General features: G+C 38.0%; 1 protein-coding gene across 2 annotated transcripts in view; it reads right to left on the bottom strand.

The window, feature by feature from the left end:
• Positions 1-356: 356 nt before the first annotated feature.
• The window catches only part of LOC141394757 (uncharacterized), a 606,899-nt gene continuing 584,078 nt past the window's right edge, over positions 357-23,177 (bottom strand). For both annotated transcript variants that reach the window (XM_073969582.1, XM_073969583.1), the window contains exons 3-6: positions 9,039-9,480; positions 8,751-8,982; positions 4,671-5,201; positions 357-4,609 (exon numbers count right to left, since the gene is read on the bottom strand). In XM_073969582.1, the coding sequence (XP_073825683.1) occupies positions 2,141-4,609; positions 4,671-5,201; positions 8,751-8,982; positions 9,039-9,463 (3,657 nt within the window). In that variant the 5' untranslated portion in view covers positions 9,464-9,480 and the 3' untranslated portion in view covers positions 357-2,140. The remainder of the gene's footprint in view (positions 4,610-4,670; positions 5,202-8,750; positions 8,983-9,038; positions 9,481-23,177) is intronic.

Consider the following 23,177-nt stretch of genomic DNA (forward strand, 5'->3'; position numbering starts at 1 on the left):
ACAAGGCGGATTCAATTGTTTCAGGTATACGGTCTGATACAATATGATCTATTGACTCACCCGTTGTAACCTGTAATATGCTTTGGTGGTATGTTTGGTGGTCTCTTACGATCCACTCGCTCATCGACTTAAAGTCTTATACCTGCGATGGCTGCCTCATACCTTACCTGAATTTCTATTGGGTGGACAAATAAAATTGTCTCTAAAGCCCTAGTTGGTGTAGTCCTCATTGCCCCGCTAATACTTAAACAGCACGTTCTTTGGACTTTTTGCAGTACTTTTACGTTGCATTTCTTGTCCGTAGCTGTCCACCATACCACAGAAGCGTAAGTTAGAATCGATCTAATTACGCTTCTGTATAACTAGTGTGTCATCCTAGGATTGAAACCCCATTTTGAGCCTATAGCTCTTCTGAAGGTTGACCAACATCTGTGGGCTTTATTAGCCGTTTCCCTATCGCTTACAAAATAGTGTCAGAGATATTGTGCGAACGACTAAAGCCCATGGTCAACGAAATAATTGGACCATACCAATGCGGCTTTAGACCTGGCAAGTCCACATTGACCAGATATTTATACTGCGGCAAATCCTGGAGAAGACCAATGAGATGCAGATCGACACCTAGCACCTTTGTCGATTATAAAGCAGCCTTCGACAGCTCGCTAGGTTCAAAGGTATTCCAAGCCATGTCTGAATTTGGTATCCCCGCAAAGCTCATTCGGCTTAGTAAAATGACTCTAACTGACACAAGATCTTCAGTTAAAATAGGGAAGAACTTCTCCGAAGAGTTTTGTACCAAAAGAGGTTTCAGGCAAGGAGACAGCCTGTCGTGTGATCTTTTCAACATCCTGCTAGAGAAGGTTATACGAGAGGCAAACGTCAAAAGAAGTGGCACAATCTACACCAATAGCTACATGTTACTTGCTTATGCTGATGATATAGACATCATGGGACGATCAGTAAAAGAAGTAACTGATACCTTTATGAAGGTCGAAGGAGAATCTGCTAAAGTGGGTCTGGCGGTAAACGGTGAGAAAACCAAGTTGATGGTGTCGACGCGCAATGCGTCCATTGAGCTCGGACCGACTGTGGAAGTTGCTTCCTATAATTTTGAGGTAGTAAAAGACTTCGTAAACCTCGGCACCGCCTTAAACACAACAAATGACATCAGTTGTGAAATAAAAAGAAGAATTGTTTAAGTAAGCACTTCAAAAGCAAAGCCACAACTCGTCAAACAAAAATAACGCTTACATAACACTGATACTACCCGTGCTGATGTATGGTTCCGAAGCCTGGCAAGTAGATACGGCAGTGCTTGGCGTGTTTGAGAGAAAAATTCTTCGAAAGATCTACGGACCAATCTGCGTTGACGGTGAATATCGACGTCGTATGAACCACGAGCTGTATCTGCTATACAACGACATCAATATAGTTAAACGTATCGAGATGCAGCGATTGCGTTGGCTAGGCCATATAATAAGAATGGGCGATGATGAAGCCGCTAAAAAGGCGTATAAATTCGACCCACATGGCGGTGCACGCAGAATTGGCAGGTGCGGTATTCCAAAAAGGGAAGCACTAAACAGAGAGAATTGGAGATCTTTTCTTAGTTCGGTCTATGGAACATTTGCCATTTTTCCCGATTGATTGGACTCAAATAATATTGTATTCAATAAATCAGCGATCGATCATTCATTTGATAATTTGCCCTAATACCCTTTGGATAGCTTGCAAAGTAACTTTATACCGCCATCAATTATTACAGTATGACAAGACAAGATTTTGACAAAGGAACTCTTTTAAAATGTTGTGGAATTGCTATTAGGAAAAAACGAGTTCCCAGAGTTTTTACTTATTAATATTTAAAAAAAATATATATACATATCGTCACCTGAAATTCCGAAAGACGTAACCCTCAAAGGGTTACGTTGAGGGTTACGTCTTTGGGCATTTCAGGTGACGATATATATTCAAAGAATACCTAAAAATAGCAAACTTTGTCAAAACATTTTCTTGATACACTGTAAATAAATATGATCAATTGTGTTTGGTTGTGTATAGTGTATGATTTCCTGTTTGTAGATTAATTGCAGGACACCATTATGGAAATTTGTTTGTGGATACGTATAAAAGCTGTTAGCTAGAATAATGTTTCTTTGGACCATTTACGCGATGAACTGGGTAGGCTGGGATCAAACGGCTGCTGATGACTCGCTTCATCACTTTTACAACTGCGACTGTGATCGGCACTTTCACTTCCACGTCTCAACTCTGCCGCCGATTTTATCGATGAACTATCATCTTCAGTTGTCGGTAGACGTATCAGAGGTAATTCTAACATTACCGACGGACACGGTGAATGTTGTTGCGTTTCATAGAGCGGTGTTTCTTCTAGGGCTGAATAAAAGATAGTCGACTGCTGTGGTGAGGTATTACCACCGAATGATAAGTTCGTGGCACTACGACTTATTGTATTAATGGGCTCTAGTGATAATGGTGATCGCGGCTGTGATGGTGATGATGTCGCCGCGGGATCTGAGATTGTTGCTTTGGAAGGTTTGTGTAAAATCAGGCTTTTAAGAGAAGAAGGCATTTTTATTAGAGTTTCCTTAGTGTGTATAAAAGAATCAGATATAGAAGAGGCACAAGGATCATATTGGGTTACTACTTGGGTTTTTGTATTGACGGGTGTTGTTGTATTTATTGCAGAAGAAGATATTGGCAGTTGTTGTTGTTGTGTTTGTTGATGAAATTGATATTGATCTCGATCTCGTTGCTGTGAAAATTGTCGTTCATTGCCCGCTGTCTGTTGTGGGCTATCGGTAAGAGGACTTATGCGACCAAAACTCACCACAGTATTTAAACTGCTGTGGTGTGTAAGACTTGAACCTCTGGTGGTGGTACTTAAACCTATGGTCTCATTGCTACCCGTAATAATAAAATCAATGGCCTCGACCGGTGTCTCTACGCCCATGCCGACTTCAGTGTTGAGCGTTGAACAGGTATCGTCTTCCGTTGTATTGGTAGTTGTGGTGGTGGTTGTAGTTGTTGGCTGACTTTGTGGATCGCTATACTGCTGCAGCAATTGGGCTCGCCGGGGATGTGTGGGAGGGCTATTTGTACAAATGATGGCACCAAAATGTGTTTCCAATGGCATTTGTTTGGAATCCACGGAGGAGGCTGGCGAATGGAAATCCCTCAACGGATGGCCCAGCAACGCTACACGATCACTGGAAGACACACTAATGGTGCGATTACGTTGTAATAATAAACGACGTGTTCGCGCATTGGCAGTTCCGGTTGTGCCCCCACTTGTTGGAGGTATAGCTGCTGCACTCGCTGCTGTACCCGATGTTCCTCCTCCACCCAGACTATAGTGTCTCTCCAGTGGATATCTTAACCTGTCTCCCGTGGCTACGTCACCTGCTGCCACTTGATTTTCTTGCAGTTGGGCAGCGTTGGCCGTCACTTGAGTTTCACCATCTGCCACATAGTCCTGCAGACTGGCTTCCTCACTGTCACTGCTCATCTGGCGCAAATCTTCTTCTGTATCTGCCACACTATCCAAAAATACCGAGTCTTCATCCATGGAACGTGCTTCGGAATCCTGATATTCAAGTGATGAGATCTTAAAGGAACTTAAAGAGGCCAATGGAGCCCTTCGCTCTGCATTAAACAATGCCTTAGCAGACACCGTACCCAAGCTACCGCTTCCATTGAGTTTATCAATACTCAGCGGGGTACTGTCTATGCTAATACTGCTGGAATTTGCATTGGCTGCAGCCTTGGCAGCTGCAGAATTTGTATAGGGGAAGCTATTGTTGTTGTCATAGGTTAAAGCTGCTGTCAAGCTGGGCGGGGTATCCTGTTCCGGATAGGGAATGCGTGGGAGCTCGACAACTGCAATCTTCCGTCGAATATTTAAACGCAATTCTTCCGTTGGCGAATCGGTAAACCGGAAGCCTTGATGCACCCCCACCGGAGGTGCAGATTGTGCTGGGGTCGTGGCATCATAGATGCTACGTTCAGTCAGGGGTTGATTGTAGGGATACACATCTACCGTATCAGCACTTATGGAGTGTATTTGTTGCTTTCGGCCCGACTGGGCACTCTCCGGATCGTAGTAGGCAATGCTATGTTTGGGTATAAATTTCTGCGAAGGTGATACACCCCCGCCAGTTTTGTCCGTTGTTTTGCCATTGGCAGTAGTTAGAGTGGTTACAGGTCTGGCCAACTTACCACTACTGGCTGCAGTGGTTGTTATCGTTGATAAACCTTTCAGCGTTGTCTCCATATTGAGCGGAGCCGCCGGAGTCGTTGTTCCTGTTACTGATTTCGTCTGAGCCTGAGTCTGTTGCTGTAATTGTTCATAGATACTACGTTCCGAGGACAATGGTGATGGTTTGGGTGTGGGCTGTATAACCTGAATATCGGGATAATAGTAATCCCACATCTCAGTGCTGGATGCCCGTGATGCTGTTGAACATTTTCGCTGTAATGAAGGCGGTAGGTTTGACAAACCCAATGTAAAGGCAGAACAACGTCTCTCTAGGTAAGAACTATCAGTGCTACAGCATGTCATGGCACTGCTGCGACGTGAATCTTGACCCTTGAAAAGTGAAAAGGAAGTGATCAGCGATTTATTTCGAATGGTCAGAGGAGTTACTTACCATTAATGGCACTTCAAGAAACCCTTGTTTGCTTTTGGTTGAATCACTTCTTTTGTGTTGATGTTTTCCCCCCACCACCTCTTCGCCCAGTGTAGATGCCATCACTCTCTGCTGGAAGTCGCCATTGTCAAATTCATCATCGGTCTCCACAAAATAATCATCAGTACCAAAACTACTACCCATAGGGTAATTACTAAAGATACGTGAAGTGTCCGAACCACTTCGTCTACGACTTCCGGCATAGGTGGCGCCACCTATACTCAATGCACCCGAGGCTGAGGAAAACGAAAAACGTCGTGGCGGTTCCAATAAACTACTGTAACCACCACCCACCGAAGAGAATCGAAAACCTCGATTCAACATGGGTGGAGCACTAACATTACCCAAGGAGAGCATACGTTGACGTCTATACAATATGGTATCATATTCATCGGGATAAATGGACATTCCTGTTGCAACCATGGCTTCTTGTATTTCACGTTCTTCCTCTTCTTGCATACAAACAGCGGCAACGGCTGCCATTTTGGGGTCCTACAACAAACGAGAATTGAGTAGAGAAAAGATCGTCTTTTATTTCCCAAATAAATAACCGGCCGGTACGACCTATAATCTCGGAGGTAAACACCGGTAATGTCTATTATCTCAGAGATATTGGACAGTCAGATCTATAGGTATATTATGTAGGAGATAAAGGTCGGTCGAGGTAAGGATGGTCAAGTTTATTATCTTGGAGATAAGAGCCGGTCAGGTGTGTTGTGCGGAAAAATAGGGCCGGCCAGGTCCATTATCTCGGAAATGAAAATATTCAGAACCATTATTTCAGAGATAAGGGTTGTTCAACGCCATTATCTCCGAGGTAAGTGCAGGTTATGCCCATTTTCACGGAGATAAGGGCCAGGAATGTCATTTATGTTAGACATAAAAGCTGGCAAGTCCATTATCTGAGAGATAAATCCGGTCCGGAGATAAGTGCTGTTCAGGTACATTGTGATAATGATTAAGGTCCGTTTAAGTTCAGTATCTCGGAGATAATGTACGTTCAGGTTCATTATATTGAAGATAAGATCTTTCGTCCGTTCAGGTTCATTATCTCGGAGATAAGGGATCTTCAATACCATTATCTCGGAGATAAGTGTCGTGCAGGTTCATTATCTAGGAGACAAGGGTCATTCAGGATCAATTATCTCGGATACAAAAATTGTTTACGTCCAGATAAGGGCTGTTCAGGTCCATTATCTCGGCGAAAAGGGCCGTTCAGGTTCATTATCTCGGCGCTGAAGGCTTTTTCAAGTCCATTATATTTTGCCAGACAGGTCATTTATGTCAGACATAAAAACGGGCACATCCATTTTCTGGGAGATAAATTCGGTGCGGTCCGGAGATAAGTGCCGTTAAGGTCCATTGTGATAATAGATAAGGTCCGTTCAGGTTCATTATCTTGGAGATAAGGTCCTTCGTCCGTTCATGTTCATTATCTCGGAGATAAGGGATCTTCAGGTCCATTATTTCGGAGAAAAGGACCGTTCAGGTTCATTATCTCGGATAAGAGGGGTTTTCAGGTCCATTTCCTCGAAGATAAGGGCCGTTCAGGTCCCTTATCTGGGAGAAATGGGCAGTTCAGGTTCATTATCTAGGAGACAAGGTTCATTCAGGATCACTTATCTGGGATATAAAAGTTCTTTAGGTCCATTATCTCTGCGATAAGGGCTCTTCAGGTCCATTATTTCGGAGAAAAAGGACGTACAGGTCCTTTATCTGGGAGAAAAGGGCCGTTCAAGTTCATTGTCTCGGAAATTAGGGCTGATCTGGAGCATTATCTCGGATATAAGGGCCGTTCAGGTTCATTATCTCGGACAAAAGAGTCGTCTAGGCCCATTTTCTCGAAGATAAGGGCCGTTCAGGTCTATTTTCTCGAAGATAAGGGTCGTTTAGGTCCAATATCTCGGAGACAATGGTCATTCAGGATCGGATATAAAAGTCGAGATAAGGGCCGTTCAGATCCATTATCTGGGAGAGAAGGGCCGTTCAAGTCCATTTTCTTGGGGCCGTTCAGGTCCATTTTCTCGAAGATAAGGGCCGTTCAGGTCCATTATCTAAGAGATAAGGGGCGTTCAGGTCCATTAACTGTCCAAGTTCATTATCTCGGATATAAGAGCCGTTCAAGTCCATTATCACGATGACAAGGGTCATCGAAGTTAATTATCTCGAAGATAAGAGCCGTTCAGGTCCATTATCTCATAGATTAGTATCATTCAGGTCCATTACCTCGTAGATAAGGTTCGTTCAGGTCCATTATCTCGGAGATAGGGGTCGTCCATGTTCATTATCTGAGACATAAGGATAGTTCACATCCATTCTTTCGGCGATAAAGGTCGTTGAGGTCAATTATATCGGAGATAAGAGTCGTTTAGGTCCATTATCTCGAGGATAAGGGCCGTCCGGGTCCATTATCTGGGAGATAAGGACCGTTCAGGTCCATTATCTCGAAGATAGGGGTTGCCCAAGTTCATTATCTCGGAGATAAGAGCTGTTCAGGTGCATTATCTCTGAGATAAGGGTCGTTCAAGTTCATTATCTCGGAGATAAGGGCAGTTCAGGTTAATTTTATCGGAGATAAGGGCTGTTTATGTCCAGTATCGAGGAGATAAGGTCCGTTCAGTTCCATTTACTCGGAGATAAGGGCAGTGCAGGTCCATTATCGCATAGATCAGTATCATTCAGGCCCATTACCTCGTAGATAAGGTTCGTTCAGGTGCGTTATCTCGGAGATAAGGGTCATCCATTATCTCGGAAATCAGGCTCGTTCAGGTTTATTATCTTAGATATAAGGACAGTTCAGATACATTATTTCTGAGATAAAGGCTGTTCAGTTCAATTATCTTCGGGTCCATTATCTGGGAGATAAGGGCCGTTCAGATCCATTATCTGGGAGAGAAGGGTTGTCCAAGTTCATCATCTCGGAGATAAGAGCCGTTCAGGTGCATTATCTCGGACATAAGAGTCGTCCAAGTTCATTATCTTGGACATACGGGCTGTTCAGAACGATTTTCTCGGAGGTAAGGGTATTTCAAGTTCCTTATCTCAAAGACAAGTCCTATTGAAATTCATTATCTCGGAGATAAGGGCAGTTTAGGTTCATTTTCTCGGAGGTAAAGACTGTTCATGTCCATTATCTGGGAGATAAGGACCGTTCAGTTCCATTTTCTTGTAGAGAAGGGCCGTACAAGTCCATTATCATTCGGGTATCGTTCAGGTCCATTTTTTCGTAGATAAGAGCCGTTCAGGCATTATATCGGAGATAGGGGCTGTTCAAGTTCATTTTCCCGGAGATAAGGACCGTACAGGTCCATTATCTCGGAGATAAGGACCGTTCAAGTCCATTATCTTGGACATATGGGCTGTTCAGATCCATTATCTCGGTGATAAGGGTGGTTCAGGTTTATTATCTCGGAGAGAAGGGCAGTTCATCTATTCTCTAGAGAGAAAATCTATTATTTAAGAGAAAATTGTCTGTCAAATCCTTATAAAGTTTTGAAACCTATCGGTGGTGCATCAGGTCAATTATCTTGGACAAAAGAACTAACATCTACTATATATAAAATTAGTGCTGTCAGGTCAATTATCTCGGATATGGGGGCTGGCCTGGTCCATTATACCAAATATAACGACCTGACAGCCGAATTATTTCCGAGACAGAGCAAGTTAAGCCCATTGTCTCCATGGTAATTTTTGGTCATGTTCATAATTTCGGAGACAGTGGTCGATCAGTTAAATTTATCTCGGAACGTTAGGTACACTATCTCGGATATAGGGGCTGAACAGTTCCATAATCACTGAAATAAGGACCTGTTAAGCTCGGGGATAAGTGCCGTTAATGTCTATTATCTCGAAGATAATGTCGTTTAGACCCATTATCTCAAAAATAAGGACCGTTAAGGTCCACTAAATCTAAGTGGATCTTCAGTTCAAAGAACACCGCCTTATCCATGCCCTTTGTATTTAAGATAGCCTCTATAATCCTAGTAGATGAAGACCGTCCTGGTCCATTGTCTCTGAGATAAAAGTCATGATTATTATTACCTTCAATACTTTCAAAGTTTCATTGGAACTACTGCGACTTTTATAGACTATCAGGAACACCATAAGGCCAAAGAATCCACCCAAGGTTGCTGCTATGCGTACACCAGTCATGACATCATATGTGGCAAAGAATTGTTGTCGTATAAGTTCTCGGGGGCTAAGTGTGGGAGCTGTTTGATTGAAATTATCCGGAGGCATTGGTGAGGCAGTATATGGTGCATGTTTATTGGGTCTGAAATTGCAAATATTTAAAATGTTCCAAATTTTTACTATCCTCTTGCTACATACCCAGTCGTTGTTGTTGTGTAAGCATAGATATTACTATGGGCTGTTGTTGTAAATTGTGGGCTATCACGCAAAGGATCCACTGTTGCACTGGCCGTTTCACCATTTGTGCCATACGCATCTCGACCATTGTCCAAAGAAGTATCAATGAAACGAGGTAAAGAAACCCCTGCTTTGGGAATGGAGCGTATTGATTTTTTACCATTTACAAGATTGTTGTTGTTTTTGGCATTTAGTTGATTATCCGAAGTAGATACAGTCTGTTCGGATGGCGGTGATAAATTTGAAATGGACGCAGAATATGAGGCAGAAGTAGCCGATAATTGTAGAGGTAATGTACCAACAGTGTTAGGAGTAGATGGTGACGACGACAACGATGATGATGATGATGACGACGAAGCCAAAGCACGTCGTGAAATTTTGGCCATTTCTACAGGAACATTTTCTGAAAGAAATAAAAAAAGAGCTTTAAAAAATGATCAGAAGATATTATTCTATACTGGTGTTTATCTTAAAGTTAATTGGTCTTAATGACCCTTATCTCTAACTAGCCTTTCGGAAGAGATGATTGGTAGATTTTTATTTTAGATGTAATGTGATTCATAGCTACAGAGCCTAGAATGTTCCTTATTAAGCGATAATAAGTTTAGCAGATTTTTATCTAAGAGGAAATTATTATATTATATTGTAAATCCTTGAGATTAAGGAGATTTAGGCGTATTATCTATGGGAAAAGGGCCAGTTTGCCCTGGTTCTAAATCACCCTTATTTTAGAGATGGTTCACTCAATCCATATCGCAGAGCTAATGGGCCTGAACATCCATATATGTATCAAATATAATGGGTCCATACTACCATTATCTCAGAAATAATGCAGCCAATCGCCCTTTATTTCACAGATAATGTGGACCTAATCGGTTCGTTTCTCAGAGATATTGCGCCTACTCGGCCCTTATCTAAGAATTAATTATATTGACCAGTACCTATGCCAGAGATAATTTCCTTAATTATAAAGGTTCTATACAATTGTATTCTTGAGATAATGGTCTTTGAAAAGATAATGGTTCTGTCTGGGCCTTCTTTCACTAATGGCGGTGGATGTACTCGTAATCCACTGAAATTCTATAACAGAAGTTAAGGCCATAATATATTGCCTTCGACTTTAATGCTGACTGCATGTGGTTGCTAACTAATAAACACAGCAACCAGACATGTTTTAATGTGTCCTACTTTTCTTATCGGTCTTTTGTTTATCCTCTAATCAAATATCATCTTCATTGTTTTCCTCTCCCTCCTCTCCTCTACTTACGCTAATGAAATTTTTGACCTTCTAAATGAATCAGTGTCGAATGAAAGATTTGGTAACACTGCTTAAATCATCCATTTATCATGTTTAATGCGAATAGGGTAGGGGAAGGAGGACGAAGAGGAGGAGAACATTGCCACAACAGAAACAGCACTACAAATGATATTTTCTGTTATCTCGGAAAGAGGATTTACTTTTATTTTGTTACTACATTTCTACTAGTTTTTGGCGTATTTAAGAAGGGATCTGATTTAATTTTTGTGGAGTGGTTATTGTCATTGCTATCTAGCATTTATACATAAGATCCGATCCAGTAATATTTATACCCTCCTCCATAATATGGATAATGGATAATATGGAGGGTATAATTAAATTTGTCATTCCATTTCTAACACATCGAAATATTCGTCGGAGACCCTATAAAGTATATATATTCTTGATCAACATGAAATTATAAGTCTATATAACCCACGGTGCGACTTAACTAAAATTAAATGAAAGGTGCTTACACTGTATCGTCTCCTTATAAAACAATGTCATGGCTGCAATTTCCCAACTTAAACTTATATATCTCAAAAATGGTACATCCTAGGAAAAAAATACGAAAACCAATATTATAAAGATTTTTCACAGCTATAAGATTTTCTCTAGTCACATTTCAATATGACTGACCGTTTTCAAGCAAATCGTGAAAACCTAAAAAAAACACACACACACACAAATGTGACCTGAACTTCTATATATCAAAAATGGTAAAATCTAGGAACAAATCTAAACAGCCAATCCTCTGGAGAATTTTCACAGCTACAAAATTTTCTTTAGCCCCATTTCGATAGGACTTACGGTTACCAAGCAAAATCGCGAAAACCTAAAATAAACCTAAAAATGTGAACTTTGACCGCGGTTTATTTAAAAATCCCTCCAGCGATTTTTTCTTGTTTTTGGATTTTTCTTATCTATGAACATTGCTGTTTCAGAATCCGCGAAAACTTCATTCAATGTTAGTTAAGGTGCACCCTATATGACATTGTTTTATAGGGGGCCATACAGTCAGTACATTGTCCCAATTTGAACTTCTATATCTCAAAAATGGTAAAACCTACGAAAATACCATTGAGGTCAGTCTTGTAGAGAATTTTCACTGCTACAACATTTTCTTCAATCCCATTCCAATAGGGCTTGCGGTTTTCAAGCAGACTCGTGAAAACCTAAATAAAAAAGCCCTACAAATGTGAACTTTGACTCATCTATGAACATTGTAGTTTCAGAAACTGCAGAAACTTCGTTAAGGCGCACAGTGAACCAGGCAGTATGTCCGTCCGCCCGTCTGCTGAAATCAAGATACAGCTCGCAATTTTTATGATAGAGCTTTATAATTTGGTAAAGAAGCTTTTATTACTCCTAGGATGTTTCGTATTGTAAATGGGCTACATCGGTCCATGTTTTGATATAGCCCCCATAGTACCGTACCTAACGATTTTCGGTATTTTCGTGGTTTTGGCCTCCAATATCCCACCGAAATGGCTGAAATTTGGTATTTAGTGTTCGTTGGGGATATAAAACTTTTCACCTGAAATTTGTCGGTATCGGTCTACGTCTTCATAAAACATACCTTCCGATTTTCGGAATTTTAAAGTTTGTATTTATTTGGAATTTAGTTTTTGTTGGGGTTATGCAAGTTTGCACCTGAACCTTGTTTATATATGTAGGTCCACGTCTTCATAGAGCCCCCATAGAACTGTACCTCCCGATTTTCGGTATTTTGAAGGTTGTCTCTACATTCCACCGAAATGGCTGGAACTTGCTATTTATTTTTCGTTGGGGCACAACTTTTCATATGAAATTTGTCGGTATTTGTCGGCACCTCCGGATTTTCGGTATTTTCAAGGTTAAGGCTTCAATATTTCACCGGAATGGCTGGGGGTATTTAAACTTTCCACCTAAAATTTTCTCGGTATAGATCCACGTCTTCATATAACCCCCATAGAATTGTACCTCCCGTTTTTTGGTATTTTGAAGGTTGTGGCCTCAATATTCCACAGAAATAGCTGACACTTGGTACATGGTCTTAATTGAGGGTACAAAACCTTCCATCTGAAATTTGTCGGTATATCTCCACGCCTTCATATAACCCCCATAGAACCGCATCTCCCGATTTTCGGTATTTTGAAGGTTGTGGCCTCAATTTCCCATCGAAATGGCTGAAATTTGGTGATTAGTCTTCGATGCGCATATTAAACTGTCCACCTGAAATTTCCTCGCTATACATCCACCTCTTCATATAGACCCATAGAACGGTTCCTCCCGATTTTCGGTATTTTGAAGGTTGTGGCCTCAATTACCCACCGAAATGGCTGAAATTTGGTATTCGTTGAGGGTACAAGACTATCCACCTGAAATTTTTCAGTATAGCTCCACGACTTAATATAGCCCCCATAGAACGACACCTCCGGATTTTCGGTATTTTCCAGGTTATGGCCTCAATATTCCACCGAAAGGGCTGGAATTTGTTATTTATTCTTCGTTGGGGGCGTAAAACTTTCCATATGACATTTGTCGGTACACGTCTTCATATAATTCCCATAGAACGGTACCTCCCTACGTTCGGTTTTTTTCAAAGCTTTAGCCTCATTATCACACCGAAATGACTGAAATTTGATATTTGGTCTTCTTTAGGGGTATAAAACTATCCACCTGAAATTTGTCGGTATCGGTTCAAGTCTTGATATAGCTCCTACATATATAACGATGCCTCCCGATTTTCAGTATTGTGAAGGTTGTGGCCTCAATATCTCACCGAAATGACTGAAATATAAATATAAAAATAAATATTCAAGAAGAGAATTATAAGTGTATGTTCACGTCCTGATTTTCGGTATTTTGAGAGTTTTAGCCAAAATATTCATCCAGAATAACTGAGATTTGGTATTTAGTCTTCGCTGAGGGTACAAAACATTTTTACAAGTACAAAACATCCTTTGCAAAAAATCAGTTAGTTTAGGTCCACGTCTTGGCATAGCCCCATCTAAGGGTAGCCCCGATTTAATATTTTTTTTTAAGATTTTAGCCACATTTTCCTAGAGAATTTGTTGTTAATAGGAATTTTGTGTTCCCATGTTTAAGTCTAACCGGTAGTGCCCAATTTTACGTATTTCGACGGTCTTTTGTCAAATTTTGGAACCGAAGTTGCTGTAATTTAATACCGTGTGTTGCCAGAGTATAAAAAAGCTCAACTCGGAAAATTGTAAATATTTTTACGCTTTTATAATACAAAACTAAATTAATACCCGCAGTACTACCATACTCGTACAGATTCTGGAACCCAACGATAGGATGCAGAGTAGAATATGCAGTGTAGTATAAGCAAATTCTCAAAGCGGTGAAAGAGAATATCGCTCATACAATTCTTTAAAAATATAAAACTTAAAATTAAAGTTAGAAAACATAACAATTATGACACATGATTTGTATCCATACGTATACTCGAACATATGCTTATGTTTATACCATCGATGTTGTTGCTGTTGTTGCAAATCATTCATCATTTACAAAAGAACCCCACAAATAGAATATGACCATAAATCAATACCTAAAAAATAACAAAATTTCCAGCAAGTAAAGATTATGGGCACAATGGAACGATTTAATATAAAATATAAGAATCCGTATAACGTACATTCCGACTTCAGGTATTTTGACCTTTTTAGCAACATATTTTTAACTATCTGTATAACGGTATCGTCCTATTTCAGTTATTTTCAAGTTTTTAGCTAACCCAATTAGTTAAAATTAGGTTACCCCAATCCTAAAATTGTGAGCCTTGATACCATCCATATCCCAGCGAAAAGTTTGCCTCCAAAGAGGCAGTTAAATGATATGTACAAGTGATTTGGAAGTGCATCAAATTATGCATTTTCACTCATGATTTTTACAAGGGAGTGACCCCGGAAAGAGGCACTCCATTGCACCGCATTTTAACTGACCCTTTGGCATTGCATTTTAACTGAACCTTTGGCACCGCATTTTAACTGAACCTTTGGCACCGCATTTTAACTGACCCTTTGGCATTGCATTTTAACTGACCCTTTGGAGTAGAATAGGAGGCAGTCCAGAGCACGTGGTTTGAATAACAAAATAAAATGCATTTATTATTTGTGTAAAACAAAAATATTAATAACTTTATTAAATTAACACAAATTATGAAAATTCTCTATCGAATTCAATCGCAAACATGTGTGTTTCCTCCGCTTTTCATTTAATCCAAACTTAAGTGCTTTTGCTTCATCTGCTAAATGGGTTTGATATTGTCTTCCCATCACCAGTTAAGATTTTGATATGTACTCCAACAGCACTCCATTGGGAAATTTTCTTCTCGTGAGATACCGGAAAAATGTTCACAAATTAAATATTATTTAGTTTGTATTAACAAATGTTTGGAAACGTTAACACGATGAGCTCTTTTTGGAAATGTATTCCGCTGCCTGTAGAGATGAACAAACTGATTTATGTACATGTAGGGATCTCTAACAACTGCTAATAAAATGTAGTGAACGGAGTGCCTTTTTCACGAATCCGTTTGCACTGCATCCGGATGCTGTTAAATTGTGAGGAATTGGAGTGCCTTTTTCACGACTCCGTTGAACTGCCTCCGGATGTTGTTAAAATGTGACAAATGGATGTGATTGTTTGGATTGCATCCAAATGCGGTTAAAATGTGAGGAATGGAGTGCCTTTTTCACGACTCCGTTTGAACTGCATAAAAACATGCCGTGAAAGAACTAGTCTACATTGCACTACTTCCAATTTATTTTGCTGGGTATTAGTTCAGAATATTTCATGGCGGTGTCTATAAAAAGTTCGGTCCGGCTGCTTTTTTATACCCTCCTACTAGTATGGAAGGTATATTAAGTTTGTTTTTCCGTTTGTGACGCATTGAAATACTCATTTGCGATCCTATAAAGTATATATATATTCTTGATCAGGAAAAAATTCTGAGTCAATCTATACATGTCCGTCCGTCTGTGATAATCACTCTAGAATTCACAAAAATTAAGATTGGGCACTGAAATGGGAAAATGTGTCTTTTATTTGCAGGTAGGTTAAGTTCGATGATGGGCTATATAGGTCCACGTTTTGGTATAGGCCCCATATAACGGTATAACCGATTTCCGTTTTTAGCTACATTTTCTGACCGAATAAGTTATAATTTAACATTTAGAATTCTACGTGGCTGTGAAAGTTCTCTACCAAAAAAACGTCAACATAGGCCCATGTTTTGGTATAGCCCCCATATAACGGCATCTCTCGATTTTCGGTATTTTGAGGATTTAGCTAAAATGTTAAACCGAACTAGCTGTAATTTGAAATTTGAAAATCTCAGTGGGCACGAAACTTATTCACTAAAAATCTTTACCATCCCAGCAAAATGTTCGAAGCCAAAGATGCCATTCAATCATGGGTGCAAGTGATCTTGCATGTCATCTTTTTAGCATCTTCATCGATGAATTTTATATGAGCGTGAACCCCAAAAGATGCTATTCATTTTTGAATCAAAAGAATGTCATTTACACCAATGCTTTGACATGTCATTTCCACCAATGCTTTGGCATGCCATTTTCACCAACCCTTTCCAATGTCAATATCATTACGACGAGAGTTTTGACAACGTTGGTTGTGACATAGAGTCTCATATATTTAGAAAAATTGTATAAATAAAAACACAGAATTCATCTCTATTGGATCGATGGAATGGGTTCAAATGCTGATGAAAAGATCGGATCTTTCACGACTTCCTTTGCATTGTTTCAAATGCTAATGAAAACATCGGATCTTTCACGACTTCCTTTGCATTGTTTCAAATGCTAATGAAAACATCGGATCTTTCACGACTTCGTTTGAGCCAATGGAAAAGATGCCATGAAATCACGTCATCGCATGGAACCCCTTCCTTCAAATTTTGCTGGGATAGGTCCATGTTTTGGTATAGGCCCCATATAATGGTACCTTCCGATTTTCGGTATTTTGAGGATTTTAGCTACATTGTTTGACGGAACTACACGGTTTCCTGCAGTTACTGAACTGTTCCATTAAAAATAGGTAAGATAGGTCCACACTTTGATATAGCCACATAGGTGTTACATATTTCTTAGATTAGGTAATTTAGGCATTTGGGGCATACATGTTCCAAAAAAATTTTGCATCTAAAATTGCGGACAGGAAAGGAAACTAATTATTCCATTTTAAATAAGAATACTTTATGGTGGAGGGTATAGAAAGTTTGGTCCGGCCGAATTTAACGACTTTTTATTTGTTTCTTGTTATATTTCTCTCTTTTATCCACATATTTTGATACCTTTCTTGTGTGCTTCATCCCACTAGCAAGATGAACTAGATAGGTATCATAAACTATAGTTCCACTTTAGACCTCTCACAGAACAACTAAATGTTAACTTTAACATGGGGATCTCATAAGAGGTATTACGCGGAGATGGTTTTATACCAATTCCAGGTTTACAATTACAAGGGGTGATTTTTGTACTAGTACGGCTTAGAAGTAGTTCTGAACTAATTTTCATTGCAGCACAACACTCAGGTCATGCCACGGATTCCTTAGAGGGGGCCTTTGGTACCCAATCAAGTAAAGATTTTGGGTTTGGCCAGGATGGAGTGGGTAATACCACAGTTTATACAGTTGGACACTAAGCCCACCTGATTGTTATGTTTGTTGTCAAAAACATTATTGTGATTTAAAATACAAAGAAACTCAAATCACAATAATATAAAATCTGTTATGTATGTTGTCAAAAGTTGTTAACAGAACTCTGAAGGTCGGCCCTTCTATAGGCCTTGGGTAATACTTTTCTACTGCGCTGATAAGTTATCCCATTAAGCAATTGGAATATGCTGTGTCAGTTCTTACTTTATTAGCTATGTTCTATAAAGTCCGAAACTGTTCTGCAACACTATAATGGCCCATGTCGATTTTTTGTTCGATGAATTCCTTCCATCTATCACAACATGAACGATTTTGTTTCTTGTGATCTGATCTAGCGACAGTCCGGGGTCCGCACGCCTTATGTTTATTTATGTGTTTAAATTTGGTCCTATAACAATCATGTTTTTTTCAGACGCGATTTTTAACAGCCTCATTTCGTTGACGGATGTCCCACTTTTACATACTGGAAGATTCGTTTAAACAAATTATGAATGTGTATTATTTAGAACCTAAAACCTCTTTCCTATTTTACTGACCGTTTAGTTAAATATTTTATTTTTACATTGCATATCATTTGTATTTCTTCACCTGTCCCATTGTGCAACATTTGGCTTATAAATAAAGAGGATTGATTCCTTCCTCCCACCTATTTTTTCCTCGCGACCACACATTCATATTTTGACATTTGATTTCACTTAACAAAATTTTCAGGATTTTTGCCATTATTATTGTTGTTGTTGATTTGGCTTCTGTTGTTGACACCCACCACAGAAAAATTCGGCTGCCGGTGGCATGTCCATAAAATCATTGTCAGACATTGATGCGATTATCATGGGGGCATATTTATAAGCATAAGAGTATACATACATTTGTATGTACATTAGGGTTATGACTTTTTGACATTTGTTCTCAAAAATGATTTCCAGTAGCGGCAATGAAAGAACTTTTGCCTATTAATGCCTAATAGCTCATTTAGACTAGTCATAAATCCTCGACTGGATTTAATAAATCCAGTACAAATCTCATTGCATTTAGATATACATTTTGGAGGATTTAAATGGCAGTCAGCTGATTTTTGTTCATAGCACAATTACCAAGGTAGATGCATCAGCCCATCTGATCGAATTAGAAACGTCAAAAGATTTTTTTGTAAATTGAATTCGTCCTAAAAAACATACGTCAAATTACAAATTTATTGTTTAATACTGAAAATGTTAGCACATTATGCTACTAATGCTAACTAAAGAGCAAATAAAGAATTATTCTATCGCAGTTTGCCCATCTAAAATAAATAAACTAATTATTTTATCGTTTAGACATCGTTAATATTAGTCTGGGTTGATTAAAATCAACTTTGTACATCAAAACAAATTTAATTTTTCCGCCTTGTTTACAAATTTTTACATTTTAAATTATTTCTAGTGTAGTAATTCACCGATGCATCTACCTTGTTTCTTGTGCCAGCTTGCAACTTTTTGTATTTTCTAGCAACATGTTGCAAAAAACAGAGTTGTATACGAGGATTTATGCCGGATTTGAAACAAATCCACTCAATACGATGATTTATTTTTGTATGGGAAATCTGGTATATTTTGGCCGGATTTAGCTAATAAAACCTGATAATGGGCTAAATCCGGCAAATTATGTCATATCTAAATGACCTATAAAATAAGTTTCTTTGCTTTTAAGAATTAAAAATGAAATGACAAAAAACCTCAAAAAAAATATTTCCTGTTGCACGAATGAATGACCTTTTGCCTATTAATGACTAAGATAACTTTTATTCCATTTAAATATTGAACAAATAAAAATATTATTCTTCACAAACTAAATTCATATCACAATAAACTTTAATTTACAGTGGAGAAAGAAGTCGAAAGTGCAATCCCCTACCTATATATAAAAATACTAAGAGAAAGCGATAAAATAATAACGAATTGGTATACGAAACCAACATCTTCAGGGAGACTAATAAATTACAACTAGACGCAACCTTATAACATGAAAATCAATACTGCAACAAATCTTTTAAAGAAAGTATTTGAACTAAGTGACGTCAGATTCCACAAGGAAAACAAGATACTATTAGAGAAAATCTTAAAAAAGAATAACTTTCCAATTAACTCAATAAAACAAGTAGTTGAAAAAATCACACAGAAAAACTCAACACAACAAAATACAGAACAACTAAATTATCTCAGTGTACCATTTATACCTAAGCTCACTGAAAATAAAACCTTAAAAGACATCATAACAACAAATAACACTGCCATTGCATACAAATCAAATGAAACACTAAAAACAATTTTCGCAAGAGGAACAACAAAAAGGGACAAACTAATAGCCCATTTAGATATGACTTTATTAGCCGGATTTAGCACATTATCTGGTTTTATTTGCTAAATCCAGCCAAAATCTACTAGATTTCCCATACAAAAATAAATCCTCGTGTTGAGTGGATTTGATTTAAATCTGGCATTAATCCTCGTATACAACTCTGTTTTTTGCAACATGTTGCAAGAAAATATAAAAAGTTGCAAGCTGGCACAAGAAACAAGGTAGATGCATCGGTGAATTGCTACACTAAAAATAATTTAAAATGTAAAAATTTGTAAACAAGGCGGAAAAATTAAATTTGTTTTTATGTACAAATTTGATTTTAATCAACCAAGACTAATATTTACGATATCTAAACAATAAAAAAATTCATTTATTTATTTTAGATGGTAAACTGCGATAAAATAATTCTTTATTTGCTCTTTAGTTAGCATTAGTAGCATAATGTGCTAATATTTGCAGTATTAAACAATAAATTAATAATTTGACGTATGTTGTTTGAGACAAATTTAATTAACAAAAAATTCTTTTGAGGTTTCAAATTCGATCAGATGGGCTGATGCATCTACCTTGTTAATTGTGCTATAAACAAAAATCAGCTGACTGCCATTTAAATCCTCCAAAATGTATATCTAAATGCAATGAGATTTGTACTAGATTTATTAAATCCAGCCGAGGATTTATGGCTAGTCTAAATGAGCTATAAACGAAAACGACGTTGTATACGAGATTAGATTGAATCTAATCATTAGATGCAATGGAAATGATACAGAATATTGCAACAAAGTTTATGTGCGAACAACAAAAAGAAGACTAGGAGTACGATTGAGCGAACATGACTGTGACATAAAGAAAGGAAAAAACAACACAGCACTAGCACAACATGTCAACGAGAAGAAACATACAGCTGACTTGAAAAATGTCAGAATACTAGATAAAGAGAGGATTGAAAATAAAAGATATACATTAGAAAGTTTACGTATTCAAGAGAGAATACGAATGTCAATAAATACAAAGGAAGATAAAGACAACACAAAGCTACAGTACTCGGTTACAATAACATAACGTGATAACTCGAAAATCCGGAGATACCGTTATATGAGGGCTATACCTAAACATGGACCTATGTTGACGATTTTTGGTGGAGAAGTGCTGTGACCAAAATAAAACTTCAAATGTCAAATTACCGCAAGTTCGGTCAGAAATACTGATAAAATGCTCAAAATAACAAAAATCGGCAGGTACGCTTAGATGGGGTCTATATCAAAAAGTGGAATAATATTGAAAATTTTTAGTGGAAACGTTTTGTCCGGGTATCTCAAGTGTCAAATATCGGGTAGTTCCGTCAAACAATGTAGCTAAAATCCTCAAAATACCAAAAATCGGGGCTATACCAAAACATGAACCTATATTGACAACTTTTGGTGGAGAAGAGTTGTGTCAATTTACAGCAAGTTCGAAATACAGATAAAATGCTCAAAATATCGAACTTCGGCAGGTATGCTTAGATTTTCGGTATTTTCTAGGTTTTGGTCTCCATATCTCACCGACATGCCTGAAATTTGGTATTTTGTCTGCGTTGGAAGTATAAAACTTTCCACTTTAAATTCGTCGGTATAGGTCCACGTCTTCATATAGTCCTCATAGAACGGTACCGATTTTCGGTATTTTGATGGTTGTGGCCCCAACATCCCAGCGATGAGATTTTTTTAAAGAGTGTTGCTACATTTTCCCTCTGAAGTGGATGTAACTTGGTATTTTGCAATCGCAATGGGTAGAAAACTTCCTCACAGAAAATTATCAGTATAAAGTTATTATCAGCAGTTAAGATGTTATTGATGTTATTCTTCTCCAATGAATAATAATTGTTCTTATTTATTTCAATACAGTGGTGGTGGAAGGTATAATGACGCCGTTCTTACTTGTTTATCGAATCACCTTGTAGTTAAGATTTTATCTCATCTTAGTTAAAAGCTCATCAAAATATTTTACTGGGATATGAGGTTGTAAAAAAGTCGTTACCCTAATGTATATATGTCTGTGTATATGTTGGCTCGTATATGTTTTTCGAAGCAAATCCTTATTCATGTAGCATTCATATTTTTACACTAACACAACCGTATTACACTACACGAGCATATACATTTGCTTAAAAAGGATTTTTTCTGTTTGAGTAACTCCATCGACAACATCAACAACGACGACAACCACATCCAATTCTTTTGTCGAAATGTTAAGGTTTGTTTATTTGATGATACATCTGTTCCTGCCATAGAATCGCTATTGTGTAGCATTAGCATGGCTTCTAAGGCCAATAAAATACGGAGGAGTTTTTGAATAGAAGAAGTTTTAAAATCATAAATATATTTTTTCAAATGAAAAACACCATGCAATTTATTTGGTCAAATTAAAATGGTGACTTCCTGACTGATATATTTTCTTTGGGTACTTACGAAAAATAGCATTATAAAATTTAGTCCATGTAACTGAAGAAATCCAATACTTACAAAATATCTCCCTTTTAGACAATAGTGAATGCTATGCTGCCCTTATTTAAATCGTATCGAGTGTTACTCGACTACTAATTCAATGTGATTGCGGTAGGCAATCAATCAAATTGTGTATAATAAATGCAATATCCTTTCAAATACCACCCTGTCAGCTATAAATAACATTTTGATTTTTTGTTGTTGTTGTATTCGCTCATCGCCTTCATCTTTTGGATTTGAAGGGAAGTCATAAAGAAAATATAATAACGTATTTAATAACACATAACTGAAGGAGAACTAAATAGACAGCCAACCAACTACTAGTAAAGATGGATGGCTTTTAAAAAAGGATAACTTATATATCGTCTGCTCCGTCGGAAAAGGTCGTAAGTCCACTTTTTTTTGGAAATCGCGTTTTTGTTCCAGGATGATAGTACAAGTCAAAACACGCCGTATGATACAAAGAAAATGGTAATATGTCGCGTTTTTCTATATGTATTGCCCTTGTCGGAAAAGGTCGTAAGTCCACGAAACGTACAAATTTGACTACGAAAAGGTCGTAAGTCCACAGGAAAATGTATACTTTAAAAGAATACTACAGCTAATGCAGTTCAGATATAATGTTTAACGTCATCCATGGTTGGGGTACAATGTAAAGAACTAGCCTACACCTTTGGATGATAATCGGATAATATTTGGCGGAGCCTGCGAACCAAACTTTTGAACAAAAATTTGATAATTTCAATATTGCAACGAAAATTTACTTTTTAAATCTATTTCCCCTATCAGCGCACTGATTATGAAAGACGGACTTCTGGCCTTTTCATTGGTACAAATTGGGATGCTGTATGTGTTCAAATTGAAAATGTGTAAAAAAAACAGAATTTTTACTGTTTTTACTGTCGTATATCTTACTTAACTTTATCAACTGGTGATTTGTGGTTTCTCTATGGACATTTATTCACATAACGAGATTAGTTTGTATTCTGAATTCAATAAGGCAATTCCTTCTAACAGACGGGTAAGTGCAATGTTTATCTTATTGAATGATTCTAAAATATTAATTGATTGAAATGTTATTAAACTAAGAAGACAACATGGTTTTTGCTAAAAAAGAGCAGTATGAATTTGGAATGGAATTAGACGATGGTGTCATGAGTCTAGTTCCCTCTGGTTTTCACGGTGATTCTGAAAGTTCTGATGATAAACTTCCTAAACGGAGGAAAACATTACTTGCTGAAGATTCTACATGGTTTGCAGACAAAAACAAAAGATGCAGGGAGTTGGGGCAGAAA

Source organism: Musca autumnalis, unplaced genomic scaffold, assembly GCF_047663935.1.
Source record: "Musca autumnalis isolate F117 unplaced genomic scaffold, ASM4766393v1 scaffold_2, whole genome shotgun sequence".
In the NCBI taxonomy this organism is placed as follows: Eukaryota; Metazoa; Arthropoda; class Insecta; order Diptera; family Muscidae; genus Musca; species Musca autumnalis.